Raw genomic sequence first — 20,662 nt, forward strand, 5'->3', positions numbered from 1 at the left:
ACAATTGAGCATGGCCGTGTTCTGATAGAACTTTATTTACAAAAGCAGGTAGTGAACCGATGGCCTATTTTTACATAATTTCTAACATAATCAAGTTTTTTTCTTATAACTAAAAATAATAGTCACAAGTGAAAATTTCACAAAGCATAACACAGAGACCATAAAAAGAAATCATTCCTGATATCCATAATGTACTTTTTGCACGGTAGTCTTAGCCTCTGATTATAGTTTGTCCTTTTTATTTATATGCATATAGATGTCCAACATAGCTATTTTCAAGTAACTTTAAAATAATACCCTTTCCTCGAACATAGGGTAAGTGAGATTTTCCTATAAGTTATTCCAAAACTATGCAAGACTATTGGTTAGACAGTAGTCTATAACCAAGCAAAACTATTATGTATGTAAAACTTGGAAATCGTATTAGCTTTGCAACAAATTTTAGAAATAACATTTCATCGTATACAACCTATATCAGTATGCTAAATTGTACAATATGCCATATCAAGAAAATTATCTTTGTAATGCGTTTGGAGCTCTCCATTCTCTGACCAAACTGTGAGTTTGTTAATCTCACTTAGCAGAGCTAGAATGATTTCATTAATAATGTGTGAAAGACTGTTCTACCATTTTTAAACTCAGTTGCTGCAGTTGTCTAGTTATAAGAAGCAGCACAGTTTGAATGGTGCAGAGGGATATTTCAAAATACTATGCTGCAGCAGTTTGGGGTTTAATTGTCTGCAGATGGTGGATGATCTATTTTCCCTACTCGCTGCCACATTTCTAATAGCACTCAGGCTGTTCCATGTAAATTAGTAATCTTTCATGTGAGCCTGTTCTTAATTTTCCAATTTTTTTTCCTTTGCATCATTTTCCAGCTGTATCATGTTAGAACTGACATTTTAATTTTCTATTTTTTTTTCAATATCTGTGTGTCATAAATGTTAACCACCTAAACACAACCGCTAAGCCATATAGGCAAACCAAGAAACCTGCCTGGTCCACTTCAAGACTGTCAGTCATTTCTTTGGTCACATGTTAACCATGACAACTATAGCAAAGGCAATGATTAGTTTCTAATTTTTTTAACCAGTACTTTTAGATACTTCTTTTAGTCTATTAGTGTAAAATAAATAAATAAATAAATAAATAAGATTCCTAAATGGAAGTCTGCATAAAATTTATGTAAAGAAGTTTCTCTACATAAAAACGTTTTTAGTTAAACAGGATAGTTTTCTTCAGGACAGTGATTTTAGCAAGAAGAGAGAATATTATGACTTAGCAACCGAATTTTAAATGACCTTTAAAAGCCTAAATTTTGGTTCATCAGAATTCACAATGAATCTTTATTCACCCCACTCAATTGTAATTGGAAACACTATTCAGTCTTCTGCTTTATTCAGGACTAATGATTTTTGGTTTTCTTTTACCTTTTTTTTTTCCCTTCAGTTGGTCTATCCAAGATCTTAGCCAACACTTGCGACTATGTCGTAGTTAGAACTCCAGCTGCTTGACTAGAACCTGTCTAAGAGAAAAGAATTCAGAAAATTCAACACATTGCTATGATTTTGTTTTGTTTTATTTTCCTTTTTTCCTTTTCTTTTTGTTGTTGTTGGAACAAAGTTGAGACAATTTGATATATTGATGGGGATTCTTCTTGCTAGCCTAGCTTCAGTCTGGCTTTTTTTTCCCTCATGCATGCTGACCTGGAAATCTTCCTTTGCCTTAGCTGCGATAATCGTGACTCAGCTTACAACACCTTACATTCGCATCGTGCCTGCTGCAGGCGACGGCCAACTAACAGGTCAGATGTTCAAGTATAGATGAGTCATCTTGCCCATTTCCTGCTCATTTTTCTCAGCTTTGTTTCCCCTCTACATTTCCTCCTCTGCTTAAGGCCTGTTTACAATGTTTCAGATCCTTGGTACAGACCTGTGCTTGTATAAAATTAAGTGATATGCTTAGTCTCTTCTGTGTGCACATTTATATTCATGCATTAAGTACAACTCCACTGCATGTTTTCATTGTGTGTTTGGTCTGTCCGTATGTTTCTTTCTAGCCCAATGTTATATAGAAATGAAATTTGCTGGACTTGCGATATCAATGACATCAAAAGATTTCAAACAAAACCTATAAAGATGTATCCCCAGTTTTCCAAATTAATCTAAAAGGGTATTGAGGTTGAGGGTAAGAGAGCTTTATTTTTCATTTTGCAGGATCTAGTTTGCACATGAATTTAGGAATGTGTAATCCTGTCTAACAGTTTTACTAAACGAAGCCACTCAAAGCTGTTTACAGTGGTACTGTTCAGACAACTCTTCATGTACAAACAATTGTGGAGCTGATTGCATTCACTATATTAGGTCATTGGGAAAGTCGTGATGAATTTTTCTGTTTCTCTATAAAAAAAATGCATGATGACTTTCCTGAAGACTCAAACATCCTTTCCCAAAGCAAATCATTTATATAAAGCAGTGGCATGTTGGCAAGTCAAATACATTGAATAATTCACAAAAATTTAGAAAAATACAATGACTTTAGACTCATAGAGTTCAACTCTCTGGTTCTTAATACCAAGAGAAATTCACTTATTCACTCTTGCTGCCTCTTAAATTATATGGTCATCTCTCTACATTCATGTAGGAAGATAGTTCAGTAAATTAATCTAGACCAAAGGTGAGTGATTAGTGAACTCCAGAAGACAAATTTCTGTCCTGCAACAAAAGCAAATCGTTGTTAAGATTTCTAACATAATTACAAACATGGGCAGGGCTTAAAATCTGGTTTCATAAAGACCAATGAAATCATGTATATATACTGCATGTATATACTTCAGGCATGATGAAAGCCAAGAAAGAAACACACAACTACTTACTATATAATTTCCACTCCAGCAATTGTTTTTTATGTGTAAAACTAGGGAATATTCCCTAACATTTAAGAAACTGGTAAAGCTTAACTCATGGTGAGAAATCATAAATGTTTAGATTGTTCTGTGAGCTTACTATTTTGGAAAATAAAGAAACTGAGACTCAGGAAAATTATAGACTGATTTTATAAGGTAAAGAACTGTAGAGTAATTCTCTATTTCTCCACAATTCTATACATATTTTCAATTCTTTTATTTTTTTTTTTGAGAGGTTTTCCGCTATAGGGCACGTGTGCTTGCCAGACAGACAGAGAGAGACATAGAGACAGAAAGCGAGAAATCACCCCCCATGGTGATTCTCCATTCTCCTCTCGGGATCTTGGGCACGCGCCCGGTGTGAGTTTTAAGCCACTGGGTCCGGGACGCGAACCGCGGTCAACTACATGGGAGTCCAGCGACATAGCCATTACGCTAACTGCTAGTTCCCCATATTTTCAATTCTTTACTTTGGGGTCTTAAATCTATAAACTTACCGACAGTTGTATTTCTCTTACATTCAGGTTTCTTTTAAGCGTATTTATTTTACTGATTGAAGTTTTACTTGTCACAGACTCTTCCTTAACCTGAACTTCTGAAATGCTTATCTTACCAGGGAGGGCTGCTGTCTTTCCTAATATAAATTCTCCCCTCTGAAACCTTTACATTTAAGGACTGGCCATAGGACCCCATGGGTTAACTGTCCATCTGGAAAGTTATCTGGATTCTTTTAGCAGGTCCAATCCCTACTCCATTATGTCTGAGCTCATACAACCTTGTCAGCAAATAATTACAAATAGATTGGCTCCACCATCATAAAATGAGTTCTATGGGACATGCAGTTAAACAGCATAATTCTCAGGCTTACTCTATAGTCCATAATCTTCAAATAAAGTATATTGTTTAATAGAAATCAATGAAGCTGTTGAATATAGCTTTCTGACTAAAACTTGCATAATTAAGATGCTCCCTCATGAGGTTGCCTCTTTCATAAATCTTTCAGACTCAGTGTGTGTTCTTATTTTAGAACTAGTCGGTGAAGGACACACATGAACCTACAGCATATGGCTGCCACATCACACAGGACTGTGAATGATCTCCATCTTGTAATTTGGTTTAGTAGGGATTAAACTGATGGACTATCAAAATAAGCCTCAAAAACCAGTAAAAAGAAGACATTTATCTTGTTCTTTTTTTAATATTTACTGCTAATTATAATGATGGTTAATCTTACCCAGATGAATTCACACTCCAATAATTTTGCTTTTGCATCTTCCATTTGCATCAGCCATCAACTTCAATAGCTGTAACACTGTCTTTTTGAATGGATTTATTCATGAGTCATACTGCAAAGCCTGAGACTTCCTTCATTCAATCATTTATTTGACATTTATTGAGCACCTTCTGTGTGCTATGTTGGTTCTGCTAACTCGTAAAGAGTTTTAATTTGTAGGGTTGCCCAGATATCTTGTTATATTTGTATTAGCAAGATCACAACGTATATACACATACACTTTGATAAAGAATTGGCATCACACTTGTCATTTAGTAAAACTAAAGAAAGACAGCAGTTTTATAACTATGGGAAAATATGTGGGATCTTCATAAAGATTATGGAAAATGAAATTAAAGCACAAGTTGATTTTTGGTACAAAAAAATGAAATCTATAGCTTTCATTGTACGCATTCTCTATGAACGTTTTGAAAGCTCCTCCCATTTTATTAAAAACCTTCCTTGTGTTGAATAGCTTAGGAAACAGACAGTGGGCAAGTTCTGAGCATTTCACATTTGTCACCCACTGGCCAGTTGTAGTTTAATTTGCTCGTCTGATCCTGCCTCTTCCAGAAGTCAACAAGGAACACAACAGGAGGGATACATTCTGAAGAGCTTTCAGGCCTGCTTTTGTTTACTTTGTTTAAACTTTGCTGACATCTTGACCCTACCAGTCCTATTTTATTCTCTGCTTACCCTAAGAAACCTTCATAAGATTCTGAGTCTTTTGCATTGTCATTCCTTTTCTACAGTGTGCAGTATTTGCTAGTTAGGCTTACATCAGTGTAGATGACACCTCCCTCACTTGTCTAACACCAAACGGAACAAGTGCACTGTTGACTTGACCCCAGCACCTAAAACTGTGCTGAACATAATAAAAACTGCTCATAAAATTTATTGATTTTGTTGGCCTATGTTCCAGGAAGATTCCAAAGAAGGAGCTTCACTGTAGAATGCTAGTTTGGTTCATTGCCCTGGGTAGTGTTTCTTAAACTCTTCATCCTCAGCCAACAGTAAGAAATATGCCATCACCTCTTATACGCACATATGAATACATATAAGTTTAACAGAAACAAAGATTTTGGAAACTATATTACCCACACTACTCGTTACTTAAGTTGCACTTCAATTTTTTTCTGTTGTGTTCTGTCCTATTTGATTTCATTTTTTTTTTAAATTATGGTTGCTTCCTACCTATGGTTGTTTTCATTTCCCACTAATGGTTTGTAACCTACAGTTTGAAGAGCACTTTGCTAACATAATAGACTTGGGAAATAATGAAAGAGCAGAATGTCTGATTGGAATGAAGGTCCTATGTCACATCTCCTATTCTAAAGAGTACATACAGAGAAGGTTCTGGAAACCAGAAATACTTCCCATCTGCACTTTGTTCCCTTTTTGTTGCAATTCATAGTTCATACATAGAAATGCTTTGGGAAGAAATAGAAAGGTGAACATGCTGAAAATTTCTCTTTCAAAATTTATAAATTAACTTTAAAAATATGTAGAGATATTTATATTTTTTAAGACAGTTCTGTGTATGATTGAAAAATCCAACCAGATGAGATACTGTGGGGATGATTTCCTTTAACATTTTATCACTTCTTTTGTTTAACCCATACGTATAATATGCTATGATCTATAGCCTAAACTATTTATAAACAAAGTAACTTCTGGGATTCAAGTGCAAGTCAGATATATCAGGCATATCAGAATTTCTAGCTAGATATAATTAGTACTGGAGAGAGAATGAGAGAGAACACACTAGCCAACATAAAGTCTCAAGTTTTGAAAAATATACATGTAGCATATGTCAAAGATTAAACACAGCCAGACATCAAAGACATAAAACTAGATATTCAGTCACTACTAACAATAGGAAAAAACAGATGAGCTCCACTGTGATTCGTACAGAAGTGACTGGGCCCTTTCAAGGGAGGCTGGAGGAACAGAGAACTGAGCGGGGTTTCAGTAGTCAAGGACGTGAAAAATTATAAAAAGCAGGAGAGAGGAAGGAAGTTGGTCCAGGTGAAACCTGACTGGGCTTGCTAACTAATACTTGAAAGTAGGCTCCCACCCTCCAACAGGGTAGAAACAGAAGCCCGACCTTCAGGTGCTGCTGGCCAAACAGCAAATCCTTTAGTCAGCCATGAGTTTCTCAGACACGCACTTCAAGGAGGCCTCGGGTCACCCTAGTGGCCTCAAGTGCTGGACACGACATCAGTCTGTGTGTGCACAAGTATCTGCAGGCCAGTGCTGAGGCCTGGTTGGGAAGAGGGTTCCACAGAGCCTGGCTGCAGTTTGGTCTTAGACAAAACTTTGTCAGTATGTTGGCAAAGCTATCACAAAGTAAATCCTAAGATTTTCTCCTATCTCTAATGTGACTCTTAAAGCAAATAGAGTTTGGGGTTTTTTGGGTTGGTTGGTTGGTTGGTTGGTTCGTTGGTTGGCTGGCTTTCTTTTTTTAATGTAATGTATAAGACATGGAAGCCACAGAACTGGGACAACCCAGAGGAACAACAGAAATGTGATTTATGGAGAATTGCCTGTGCTCTGCTGCTGCACTGGGGCCTCCCGCTTTGTTACTTCGCTAATGCCTTACAATAGCCAACTACTGGCACATTTTACAGTTGGAAAAGGAACTTCAAAGGGATGAGATTCACCTGCGTAGGTTCCAGAAGGGCTGTGTTCACTCAAGTCAGGGTCATAGGTTTGATCTCAGGCTTGGCAACTTGAGCTCTAGGGTCCTCCTGCCTCAGTGTCTATGTGAACATACCCCTGTGACCCTCACTGTCCCCTCTGGGCCTCCAGGCCTCTCCTGATGCACACCCAGCCTTTACTCCTGGCTGAGCCCTGCCACTGGGGTTCTCTCCTACCCTTGCACTCCTTTGGCTCCTGCTGCCTTCCCCTTCTACTTACTTCACACCAGGCTTTCCCCAGCCCTGAGGAAATCCCAGCACCTGTATACTCTGACCCTTCCTTCATACTCCTTAGTGTTGCTGCGGAAACAGATAATGTTTTGGACCCCTACTGCGGGTAATTTGCTGCTGACCACCAGAAGTCTCTTGCATGTGCACCAGTAGAATGCTGCCCTGCACTGCTCCCTGAGTCCCTCTCAGCCCTGAGGGCTTTGGTCAGATGCCCTGAGCTTTGTTCAGATCTTGTTCTCCTAGCCCTTGAGGGCAGGTGGCCCTTCCCAAGTCCCTGCTCATGAACATTCAGGCTTTTATGGTTTTTCTTTCTACTAATCACAGCAAAAACAATAAAATAAATACGACTGGAATACATGGCCTTCTATATGCCCTTTATATTATAAAATTTATTTCTAAATAATTACCAAATGTGAGTCAAGAGTTCAAGTCCTTCTTTTTGCACATCTGACCAGATCACTCTCCTTCCAGTTCTAGCAGTTGACCTTCCAACCCAGTGACCACTAAGGGCTCCTCCCCACCAGCCCCCTAGTTCCACCTGCACTGATGCTTGAGGTATGAGAGTGAAAATGGTGAAAAAGTCCAGTGACTTTCCCTGAGACTGAGTGTCTTTGCATGTGTTTATTGGCCATTTGCATTTTCTTCTGTAACTATTCATAACCTATTCTATGTCAATCACTATTCTTTTGACTTTATCATGTTTTTTGGCATAAGTAAGTTTTCTTTTATAGATTGTCATATGTAATTTCATTTCCCTCTGTTTCCTCTAAGGTTTATGTTTTGCTTAAGAAACTCTTTCAATCTCAGCTTATTCAGCCATACTTCTAGATTTTTTCTTTTTTTTTCTTTTCTTTTCTTTTCTTTTTTTTTTTTGAGAGAGGTTTTCGCTATAGGGTGCGTGCGCTCGCCAGACAGAGAGAAACATAGAGACAGAAAGTGAGAAATCACCCTCCAGGGGGGATGGTCACGCCGCAATCCCTTCTCCTCCATTCTCCTCTTGGGATCTTGGGCACGCACGCACACGCGCCCGGCGTGAGTTTTAAGCCACCAGGTCTGGGACGCAAACCGCAGTCGACTACATGGGAGTCCAGTGATATAGCCATTAAGCTAACTGCTGGTTCCCATAGATTTTTTTCTTTTATTTTTTAAGAGAGATTTTTGGTATAAGGCATGTGTGTTTGCTGGAGAAACAGAAAGGTGGAAAATGAGAATTCACCCTCCCCCAAGGGGGGATGGCCACACCACAATCCCTTCTCCTCCATTCTCTTCTTGGGATTTTAGGCATGCACACACATGCACCAGTATGAGGGTTTTTTTTTAATTATTTATTTAATTTTATTTATTAATTCATTTATTTTAATTTGTCTGGGGGGTGGGGGCAGTGAGAGCAAGCTGCCAGGTCTGGGACTCAAACTATGGTCAGCCATGTGGGAGTGTCCAGCACCTTAACCACCACGCCACCTGCTGGATACAAACACAGTCAACCTCATGGAAGTCCAGTGACTTAACCATTATACCATCTGCTGGTCCCATGCTTCTGAGATTTATACCATTTTCATGCTGCTGAAAATGGATAGCTAATTAAAGAGCTAAGTACAGAAATTACTATTTACATGGTGTAAGTTGTTGATGGGGGAAGGCTCTAATGTTTTTCCAGATAAATAAGCAATTAAGTCAGCATTCTTTATGAATTGAAATCCCATATTGTCATATATTAAGAACTCATGGGTGTGGCCTGCAGATGGCATAATGGCTATATTGCTGGACTCCCATATAGTCGACCACGGTTCGAGTCTCAGATCTGGTGGCTTAAATTCTTGCCAGACATGTGTGCGTGCATGCCCAAGAGAGGAGAATAGAGGAGAAGGCTTGCCAGACATGTGTGCATGCATGCCCAAGAGAGGAGAATAGAGGAGAAGGGATTGTGTCTCGGCCATTCCCCCAGGGGTTGGGGCGGGGGGGGGTGATTTCTCACTTTCTGTCTCTCTGTCTCTCTCTGTCTTTCTAGGGAACTCACATGCCCTATAGCAAAAACCTTTCCAAAAAACAAAAAACTCATGGGCAGCTGGAATTTCTAGATTAGATTCTATTGTGACCCTCTTTGTCTCTTCCTTTATTTCTGTTGTAGTCATGGGCTATAGTGACCTTATATTTTATTATATGACAAATTAGAATTTTATTTTTTGTCAAAAAAATCTCACCTTTTCATATCTACATCTCCATCCTTACAGTGGCCTGGAAGGACTTGAGTGAATCTTTCTGTCTTCCTCTCCCTCTGGTTCACCCCACATAGCATACAGGCCTCCCTGTTGTTCCTAGAACCCACCAGCCCCCTTAGACCTTGAGCTTTTGCCCTAGCTTTTCTCTTGTGTAGGAATCCTATCTTCTAGATACAAACTTGGCCAACTACAAGTCTTTGCTCAAGTTCCACCCTTCTTGATGAAGTCTACCTTGACTTCTTACCTTTCATTATACCAGACCTGACACTGTACCTATTGTATCTAATATTTTGTCCCTTTAAGCTGCTACGTTCTCCTTTTTAAATGGAACTTAACACCTTTGAGCTTACTCATTTATTTATCCTGTTGACTACTCTCCCTCTTACTAGAATAGAAGTTTATAAGGACAAAAATCTTTTCTGACTGTGTTCTGGTCTATCCTAGGTACCTATGAGTTATAAACTGGCAGTCAAGTCCCAGAAACTGCCACTGAGTTTCTCACTAGAATCTTATCCTGACTATGAAAAAAAATAATAATAACTAGATTTATAAATATAAATCTATTTATATAAAAAAATAGATTTTCCATCTATTCAGATCTCATAATAAGACTTCAAATAGAAATTTGGAGTTTTCTATATGAGCCAGTCTTTCCAGGTGTCCATTCCTGCCAGGTTCAGTGCCGCCTCACCTCCCACCACCACCCCAGCCTGGAACACTGCACAAGCACTTTAACTGTCTCCAGTCACTGTCATAAATTCATTGACCTCAGAACAGCTGGACTGCTTTGATTGACAACTGGTCCCATCACTCTTTTTCTTTTCTTTCTTTTTTTTTTTTTTAAGAGGGTTTTTTTTCTATAGGGCACGTGCATTCTCTGGAAAGACAGAAAGCAAGAAATCATACCCCACCCCCACCCCCCGCCCCGGGCAGGGGTGGGGAGTGGCCAGGCTGCAATCCCTTCTCCTCCATTCTCCTCTCAGGATCTTGGGCATACACACACAGGAGCCCAGCACATCACTCCTTTTCTTAAAGACCTTATGCCCTGAGCATAAATCTAAATTTCTCATGGCATTAAAAGTCTGTGGGACCTGGCCACAGTCCACAGTTAGTGCTCATCTCTCTCCGTCTCTCACTCCCAGTGCTGGTCTTTCTGTGTCTCCAGAACACCAGGCTGCAGCGTGTGCCACCTGTATGCACTTCCTATTCTCTCACGCCCATACGCATATTACCAGCTTTTTCTAACATTCAAGATTCGGTGCCATTCATTTTCTCAGAGAGGCCTCCTCAAAGGGAAGTGCCCTGGCAGCCCTCCACCCACTGTCTAGCTCATCACGCCACTCTCTTTGAAGTGGTTTGGGGACTGTCTCTCCCTCCTAGAATGTGCGCCCAGGAGCCAGGCTTTGTCTGTCTATCTTGTTCCCAGTGTAGCCTGCAGGTACCCAGCAGGTGTTCCATATTATCTGCTGAATGACTGAATGAATAACAGTTGATGATCTTTCTTGGTTAAATTTATTCCTAAGTATTACATATCTTTCATCTCTATTGTGAGTAGATTTCAAACAAATTTTGGCTGATGGAAAGAATCTTTAAAATTGGTTTATTTCTCCTACTTTGTCCTGATTTTATGTTACTCAATTGTAAAATATGTCTCTTCTTTATATATATATATATATATATATATATATTTTTTTCTTTTTGTGTTACATGACACATGTGCTTGCCAGGGGGAGGGGGTGAGAAATCACCCTCTCATGGGCGATGGCCGCACCATAATCCTCTCTCCTCCATTCTCCTCTCAGAATTTGGGGCATACGCACACACGCCCTGCATGATTCTCATGCCTCAGGGTCTGGAATGCTAACCACAGAGCTAACCAGCTGAGATCCATTACCTTAACCTCCACACGGCCTGCTGGCCCATCAGCTATTTCTTTTGGCAAGAACTATAAGAACAGTTTAATTTTCACATAATTTTTCTAGAAAATGTTCCACCCACTCTCACCAGTACGGTTTGTTTTATGCCCACTCTGCAGACTGTGTCCAGTTTTCTTCCTCCCACCCATCAGACCCAGTCAGGGATCCTTGGTGCTCTTGATGAGCAAAATCCTTGGTACTCTTGACAGGCTAAGATGCAGATGGGTAGTCACCCTTCTCCGTACACAGGGTTCTCTACTTGTAAGATGAAGATGTAACCAAAACCAGATCTTAGCCACACTGAATAACTGCACGGGACAGATATAACATTTAAGATGATGGGATTTTTCACGAACATTAGCTTAACCGGTAGCAGGAACAGCAGATGCAAAGGTCCTGTGGTGAAAAGGAGCATGGCCAGAGATGAAGACTTGCAGAAAGGTCATCATGGCTAGACAACAGAGAACAGGACAGATGTGTCGGCTGAGAAGTAAGGCTGTACAAGTAGACAGAGGCTTCCTGGTCCTTGTCAGTTACATTAAGAACATTGGTCTTGGGACCAGCAGTTAGCGTAATGGCTATGTCACTGGACTCCCATGTGGTCCACCACGATTTGAGTCCCGGACCCAGTGGCTTAAACTCACGTCAGGCACGTGTGCATGTGTGCCCAAGATCCGGAGAGGAGAATGGAGGAGAAGGGGAGAAGGGATTGTGGCGTAGCCATCGCCCCTGAGGGGTGTTTTCTCCCTTTCTATCTCTCTGTCTGTCTGGCAAGCGTACGCGCCCTATAGCAAAAACCTCTCAAAAAAAAAAAAAAAAAAAAAAACTCCATAAAAAAAAAAAAAAAAAAAAAAAAAAAAAAGAACAGTGGTCTTGGTCCAGGAGCAGTGGGAAGCAATTAACGTATTTTCAGGAGTGGCAGACATACCAGGCTTGTGCTGTATACTCCAGCCACGCTAGAAACATTGGGGGAAAGATTTAAAAAGAAAAAGCCAAAAAACTGAAGTAAAACTCTCAGAAATGTATGATCATCCAACAACCTAGGAGAAAAGAAGAAAGAACAGTGTGAGTAAATGTGAATACAGGGGCTAAATGCCAAGAAATTAATACAGGAAGTATTGGCCATGGATAATTGCTTATCTGCAGTCAGCATGGCAGATCATGTGATAGGGAATTTAAGGGAACAGGTCAAACATATCAAAGCAGCTCTCTGAATCCCTTCTGGATAGAATGGTTTCATTCAGCCCATTGCTGAGCTGAGATATCTACTTCATTTCTTGTGAGAGTTACTTACTAGAGTATGCATATAAATCAGAACTGATAAAGGATAATAAAACTCAGCAAGAGCTGGCACTGTGGCACAGTAGTTAAGCCCTGTGCATAGGGAACTGGATCCTACAGGCTCATCTGTGCTTCAGTGGCTTGAAAAAGCACACTCAGCACATACATGTGTGGGGATGCCCAAAGACCTGCCTCAATGGATAAATAGAGGGGAAAGGATTCTGGCATGACCATGCCCCATTTGAGAGTATTTTCTGTCTCTCTGACTAGTATATGCACCCTCTGGCAATAAAATTATGACAGAAGGAAGGAAGGTAGGCAAATAAAGCTCAAAAATATTTTTGAGGGGCCAGCAGGTGGCATAGTGGTTAAGGTACTGGACTCCCACATGGCTGACCATGGTTCAAGTCCCAGACTTAAGAGCTTGAAACTTAAACAGAGCATGTGCTCATGCATGCCCAAAATCCCAAGATGGGAATAAAGGAGAAGGGATTGCAGAATTGCCATATCCCCAGGGGGTGATTTCTCACTTTCCCTCTCTCTCTCACTCACTCACTCACTCTCTGGTGAATGAATTCACCTTATAGCGAAAACCTTGAAAATGTTATATATTTTTTGAATATATAGAAACCAAAATAAAAGCACACCTCTTTTATCTACAGACAGTTCAATTGTGCCCTTTCAACAAACTCAGTTATGAAATTCATGAAGGGTTCTATTAGAGGAGATTGCTAATTGTGTTTATTATAAAATATGCATACAAATACCTAGAAATAATTTTATTCACTATTACAGAGGACATATTTTATGTATCTTTCAACTTCCTCCAACCCACCACCCAGTGCTTGGCACATGAAAGGCACTCAAAGACCAGCTATTATTTTCTAATGGGATAGAGTCACTTTTAAAAGATAAAATTGTCTTCAAAGTATGAAATTATCTTCACATTGCTTTTCCTCATTTCTTTTTTTTAATATCATCCCTGCTTCCAGCTATGAGTGCAGTTAGGATGAATGAACTTTCAGGAGGTACAACTGGACTGAGAGTTACTGGTCAGCCTCCCGTCAGAAAGTTCTACCAAGTGCCTGTAGTTCAGTTCTGACAGAGACCAAAATTGTAACTTCCAGTCTCTGAAATACTTAGCTTAGGGAGCTGTGCTCTGGGTGCAATCCTTGGCCATACTAGGGAAGCAGCCATCCATTCATCAGTTCCATCAATGAGCTTCTCATCCCCTTGGAGAGCTCGCCGTACAATTAGCTCTATATTAAAAAATGAGACGCATTCGCGTGCTCTTTGCTCTCAAGGGACTTACATTTATGGTCTTTGTTAAGACCAACAGAAGCAGTTCTATAAATATTGTACTCCAACTAATTTACCAGTATATTGAACTGTTCATAATATTGATACACAAGAAATGAAATAAGTTGAAATATAATATTTACATGGATATTGGTATCATTTTCAGTGTCAGAGCTTTAGTTTAACCTTTCAAGAGAATTTTCGATAAAAATCAAGGAAGAAAATGCCTCCTTTAGTTTTTCTTCTAAGTAAAAACGACCAGACTCTTCATTGAAGCTCATAATCAACTGACAGGAAATATGTAGTGACTGAATTATGAACAGAACTACCATTTTCTAATTAACTAGGTATTCTGCTTTTGGTCAAATGTAGCATCATATGAGTGGTTTACAATCCATATATATTTTCTTGAGAATTTCGCATAAAAGGTATGGGGATACCAGTGCTACAAATGTTGGCCGTAGAGGACAGTGGAGGAAGTGTGAGGAGAATTCAGTCGGAGTTTTGGCATCTCTTACAAGAGTTGCTTGAGGAATCTGAAATTTCCTTTTTAGCTGCAAAGAATGTAAAATGAGGGGAAAATTTTATTCTTTCTGCAATACCAACTGACTGCATTTTAATGGGCTATAGTGTCACTGTTGATTTATTGCCCTTTTTTGTTCTTTCATGTGTTATATTTGTCATTTTGCTGTGGCAGTTTCATCTATAAAACAGTATAGTTACAAGAAAATGGCAAGAGGATATAGGAATACCATGGGAGATTCTGTTCCTTGTTCCTTATCATTTTTTGGAATGAAATACTGAGTCAAATGTCAAGTACCTTTTTTCAAAAATAATATATTTTAAAAGTTTTATATTGCACTGAAATAGTATTTTCCACTTTTATTGCACAAACAACTTTTTGTAAAAGAGTTTCAATAATAAGACCAATTTAATTTTTCAATACCCTTTTGTGTTTTTCCTACTTATTTGTTTTTAGTTTGCTTTAGGGCATACATGCTCACCAGAGAGAGATAGAGATAAGAAAAGTGAGAAGTCAACCCGCTCAGGGGGAAGGAATGACCACACTGCAATCTCTTGTCTTCCATTCTTCTCTTGGGATTTTGGGCACATACATGCCTGGTGGGTTTCTCAAGTTGTTGGGTCTTAGACTTTAACTGCATAGTCAGCCACTTATATTTATATGATGCTGCATTTGACAAAATACAGAATGCCCAGTAATTAGAAAATGGTAGTTCTATTAATAATTCAACCACTACATATTTCCAGATAGTTGTAGGATGCAGCCCCCTTAACCTCCACACCTCCTTTTTCTATCAGCACTACAATAAAAACCAACAAAGCAATATATATATATTTTTTTTTTGAGAAGTTTTCACTACAGGGCGCATGTGCTCGCCAGACAGATGGAGAGAGACATAGAGACAGAAAACAAGAAATCACCCCCAGGGGGGATGGTCACGCCACAATCCCTTCTCCTCCATTCTCCTCTCAGGATCTTGAGCACGCACGCACACGCGCCCAGCGTGAGTTTTAAGCCACCGGGTCCGGGACGCAAACCGCAGTCAATGACGTGGGAGTCCAGCAACATAGCCATTACGCTAACTGCTGGTTCCCACAAAGCAATATATTTAACTGTCTTTTATTTGCTTAAGGCATTGAACTTTCTAACTTGAAAAGCATCAATTGAAAAGTGTATAATTTAGTAAACCTACTTTTTAATTATTATATTAATGTCGTACATTGTGCATATCCACAATGAATGCTGAAAGTAAAGTTCAGAACTCAAAATAAGCCAATATTTTGGTAAAGGATGCAAAATACTGTGAGAATGAAAGTGTCTTCAATTCAAAACATAGTTTAAGAGTTTTGCATGAAAGATTTTATGTTGCCAGTTAAATTATTCCTTTTCTACGATGAAATTTATTTCAATTTTGTAGTAAAATTAATTTTACCCTGGATATTAATAAAAATGGAAAGGTCTCTATTTTCTGAAAGTATTTTTTAAAGCTGAATGACAATATTTGTTTCACTAGCCTTTTATCTTTTTCCCATGTCCAGCATGGAAGCGCATGCATCCTGACTGTTCATTGCCTACTACTAATACCAACTTTGATACTTCGATTTTCATCCCTTTATTTACATTAGGAAAACAGTAGTATAATTTTAAAATTATGGCATCAAGATTAATTCTGACTGTTTTATGTCCAAGAATCCCAGTGAATTTCATTTAGAACGTAGGTGAGGGCTATGTTGTTCTGCTATGTGATTAACTTACTGGATGATTTTTTTGGACACTAATCTCTCTTCTAAGTAAATGTTTCAAAAGTACTATAACATATGTAGAATTTATGAAGGTTCTTTAAGTATTTTTAAAGTGGTGTTACACATTTAATAAGAACAGAAATGAAGTCAGAATTTCTTTCATCATCTTCAGACAACAGGATATAAAGGACACAATGGATTGAGAAAATATCAAGGATGGATCTAGAATAAGAGATACTCCTTTTCGAAGGAAGAATTCTTCTTTTAAATACTTTCATTGATCTTATAAAAGAATCAGGGGAGAAATCAGGCCTGGAGAATAAAAGGAGAGAAAGCATAATCCTTATATGGCAAGTGCCTCATTTGCCTTTCAACAGTATCAGCATCAAAACTTGCTCATCAATGTCTCCAGAAGGCTGAGAGTAAGACCCAGTCTTTCAAAAATTGTCTTTTAGGAATCTCCAAATTGCTCTCCACAGTGGCTGGACCAATTTACATTCCTACCAGCAGTGTATACCGAGTGTCTGCACTCTGTGACTGAAACTAATTGACTAAAGGATAGAAACACAGTATATAGATGTAAATACCAGATATATTGTATGTGAAAGAGGAGAGTCTGAGAAAGGACATTTTAAAGAAAAATAGGGAGGCAAAGACCGCAGTCAATGACGTGGGAGTCCAGCAACATAGCCATTACGCTAACTGCTGGTTCCCACAAAGCAATATATTTAACTGTCTTTTATTTGCTTAAGGCATTGAACTTTCTAACTTGAAAAGCATCAATTGAAAAGTGTATAATTTAGTAAACCTACTTTTTAATTATTATATTAATGTCGTACATTGTGCATATCCACAATGAATGCTGAAAGTAAAGTTCAGAACTCAAAATAAGCCAATATTTTGGTAAAGGATGCAAAATACTGTGAGAATGAAAGTGTCTTCAATTCAAAACATAGTTTAAGAGTTTTGCATGAAAGATTTTATGTTGCCAGTTAAATTATTCCTTTTCTACGATGAAATTTATTTCAATTTTGTAGTAAAATTAATTTTACCCTGGATATTAATAAAAATGGAAAGGTCTCTATTTTCTGAAAGTATTTTTTAAAGCTGAATGACAATATTTGTTTCACTAGCCTTTTATCTTTTTCCCATGTCCAGCATGGAAGCGCATGCATCCTGACTGTTCATTGCCTACTACTAATACCAACTTTGATACTTCGATTTTCATCCCTTTATTTACATTAGGAAAACAGTAGTATAATTTTAAAATTATGGCATCAAGATTAATTCTGACTGTTTTATGTCCAAGAATCCCAGTGAATTTCATTTAGAACGTAGGTGAGGGCTATGTTGTTCTGCTATGTGATTAACTTACTGGATGATTTTTTTGGACACTAATCTCTCTTCTAAGTAAATGTTTCAAAAGTACTATAACATATGTAGAATTTATGAAGGTTCTTTAAGTATTTTTAAAGTGGTGTTACACATTTAATAAGAACAGAAATGAAGTCAGAATTTCTTTCATCATCTTCAGACAACAGGATATAAAGGACACAATGGATTGAGAAAATATCAAGGATGGATCTAGAATAAGAGATACTCCTTTTCGAAGGAAGAATTCTTCTTTTAAATACTTTCATTGATCTTATAAAAGAATCAGGGGAGAAATCAGGCCTGGAGAATAAAAGGAGAGAAAGCATAATCCTTATATGGCAAGTGCCTCATTTGCCTTTCAACAGTATCAGCATCAAAACTTGCTCATCAATGTCTCCAGAAGGCTGAGAGTAAGACCCAGTCTTTCAAAAATTGTCTTTTAGGAATCTCCAAATTGCTCTCCACAGTGGCTGGACCAATTTACATTCCTACCAGCAGTGTATACCGAGTGTCTGCACTCTGTGACTGAAACTAATTGACTAAAGGATAGAAACACAGTATATAGATGTAAATACCAGATATATTGTATGTGAAAGAGGAGAGTCTGAGAAAGGACATTTTAAAGAAAAATAGGGAGGCAAAGAATTAATGGCACAAAGAAATGTGTTATTACCTGTTGAAGATATTTTGCAGTTTTATTAACTGTACTAGGGAGAAATGTTCACCTGTTGAAATATCCATTTTTGTAAGCCAAATAATAATGTGATTGAATGTATAAAAGAAAGTGAAATTAAAATTTTTTTTTAAAAAATTGTCTTTTAGGGCCAACAGGTGATGGCAGTGGGTAAGGCATCTAGATGCCACATGGCCAACTTTATTTTTTGAGTCCTGGACCTGGTGGCTTGTACATGCCCAAAATCCCAAGAGAATAAGGAGAGGGGATTGATTACAGCTTGACCAGCCTTCTGAGGGGATGATTTCTTGCTTTCTGTCTGTTTTCAGTGAGCACATGAGCCTTATAGCAAACTAAAAAAAAAAAAGTCTTATGAATTTCTCCTTACAACCAACAACTCCCTCTTCCTCTTCCACAAAACATACACATACTACTTTTGTACTTTTAAATTGTCATTGCTGTTTTTAATGTGAGAGATTTTGGATTTGACCTTAATGTCTGAATCTTTCTCAAGTATGGCTTTTTTAGCTTAGCTGCCATGTATTCTTCATTAAGTAACCTTTCTCTATCTCAGAATGTCATCCTAAGGGAAAAAAAAAAGGAGAGATGTCTCTGGCCATTGTTAAACCTATAGAACATATCCAGATGCTGTCCCATCACAAAGGCTTGTCAGCTAGAATGAAGCTGTAAGACCAAACGTGGTGTGTCTTCTAGAAGCATCACTTTCTTTGATGATAATGTAAGACCTAATTTTTAATAAAAATTCATACATTATAGAGTAAAATGCAACCTGTGCAAGGTTTATTGAAGTAAAAAAAGATTAAGCAACAAACTTCAAAGAAATTTCAGGCTTGTGGTGGGCCACTTAGTATAAAAGTTGAGCTTCCTGCTGGTATTGTTCTCTCCTATGCATACTTGGTTGCAGTGATGGAAGAGTGTGAGAAATCACAATCTCCTTTCAAACAGCTCAGAGGGAACAGAAAGGTTCTCAGTAGAATGAATCCTGTTCATTTTCAAACCCACATGACACCCTTTGTATGGCCATTTTCAAACATAGCAGGTAGAAATCAGGGATGCTGTGGTCTTCAGGAGCACAGAGCGTGAAGGGACCTTATTATTCTCTCATGTGTTAAGACCTGTAATGAGTCCCCCAATGCACATACTTTCCATTGTAGAAATCTGGGCCTAACAAATTCCTGCCCCTGATTTCAATAGGGTAGTTCACACAATAGCTCTGGATCCCAGTGCACATAATTTAGAAGACACGTACTTTAGCTTGAAAGTAGTGGGTTCAAACCCAGGTTGCATGGGAAAACCTCTTAAACTCTCAAAATTTCAGCTTCCGTACCTTCTTTTGGTCTTTGGAACAATGTAAAGTTGAGCACAGAGCTGGCTCATAGCTAAAACAGGCAGTGAAAATGGCAATTGCTGGTGCTTCTTTTGTGGCTTTGTTGTGATTCTAACATAGGATGGTTTTATGTCCCTGAGACTTTTAGAAGAACAAAGTAATTAATCCACTGTCAGTCCCAAGTTTGACACTGCAGCTCTTCACAGAGGTTCAGAATTGAACTTCCAGGAAAGTGGATGGATGACATAATAGCATATAAGGTATTATTTGCATGAATACCATGTTGATGCTGTGGTCTTCAGGAGCACAGAGCGTGAAGGGACCTTATTATTCTCTCATGTGTTAAGACCTGTAATGAGTCCCCCAATGCACATACTTTCCATTTGTCTGTCTTTGGGATCTAAACAGCCTCAGCATAATCGAGGCTATTATATTGCTGCCAGCAATGATGATGAGGATGATAATGATGAAAAAAGAAAGAAGTTACTGCATTTTCAAATACGGCCACTTTATTTGAAGCAGTAATAGCCCAGAGCAGTGTATAACCTATTCTGTACTTTCAGACAGCCCAGCACACTGAATAAAACACCAGGCTCTTTTTGTTGTGCTAGCCATTTGGGGTTCCTTTATCCCTCAGTGTCCTTGGTTTAAATGTGAACCCCTTCCTTTGTATGCCTTCAGTAGCATCAGTGCTCAAGAGAGTAGGAAAAGATGCTTAATAGAAGTCTATTAAGAAGGATTATAAATTACCTCATTTAAAACTTTTTCAGACACCAGGTTTGAAGTTGGAAAAATATAATTTGGAGAGGAATGAGAAGACATAACATAGAAACAGGGCTTAGCCATGGGTTTTCTTCCACATGTTATTTCCATTTCTAGAAGAGTAAATAACTATCTCTGGGAAACAATATTTCAAAATAAGTTTGGTATCTACCTTACAGTTAATAAATGACATCTGTTCAGCACATCTGTCAGCATAGTTGATGAGTTTTCCTATTTACTCTAGTAAATATCCAAGTAATTCATCACTTGAGCAATAAAATTGATGTTCAGTTTAATATGTATAATCTACTTATCAATATTGCTAATGAGGCAGTTATTAATTATGGTTTATTATTTATTACAACATAGTTTATTCAAGTTGGAACTTTGGGTCAAAATACATTGATGAGCCAACTT

At 38.3% G+C, this 20,662-nt stretch overlaps 1 protein-coding gene across 7 annotated transcripts in view; it reads left to right on the top strand.

Moving 5' to 3' along the window:
- Nucleotides 1-20,662, top strand: part of PTPRM (protein tyrosine phosphatase receptor type M) — a 732,676-nt gene that overhangs the window by 393,935 nt on the left and 318,079 nt on the right. For 5 of the 7 annotated variants that reach the window (XM_027766560.1, XM_027766561.1, XM_027766562.1 and 2 more), the window contains one exon: nucleotides 1,730-1,804. The exons of the other annotated variants lie outside the window; for them this stretch is intronic. In XM_027766560.1, coding sequence (XP_027622361.1) covers nucleotides 1,730-1,804 — 75 coding nt within the window. The remainder of the gene's footprint in view (nucleotides 1-1,729; nucleotides 1,805-20,662) is intronic. 7 annotated transcript variants of the gene reach the window in all.

This window comes from Tupaia chinensis, unplaced genomic scaffold, assembly GCF_000334495.1.
Source record: "Tupaia chinensis unplaced genomic scaffold, TupChi_1.0 Scaffold143584_1, whole genome shotgun sequence".
Classification (NCBI taxonomy): domain Eukaryota; kingdom Metazoa; phylum Chordata; class Mammalia; order Scandentia; family Tupaiidae; genus Tupaia; species Tupaia belangeri.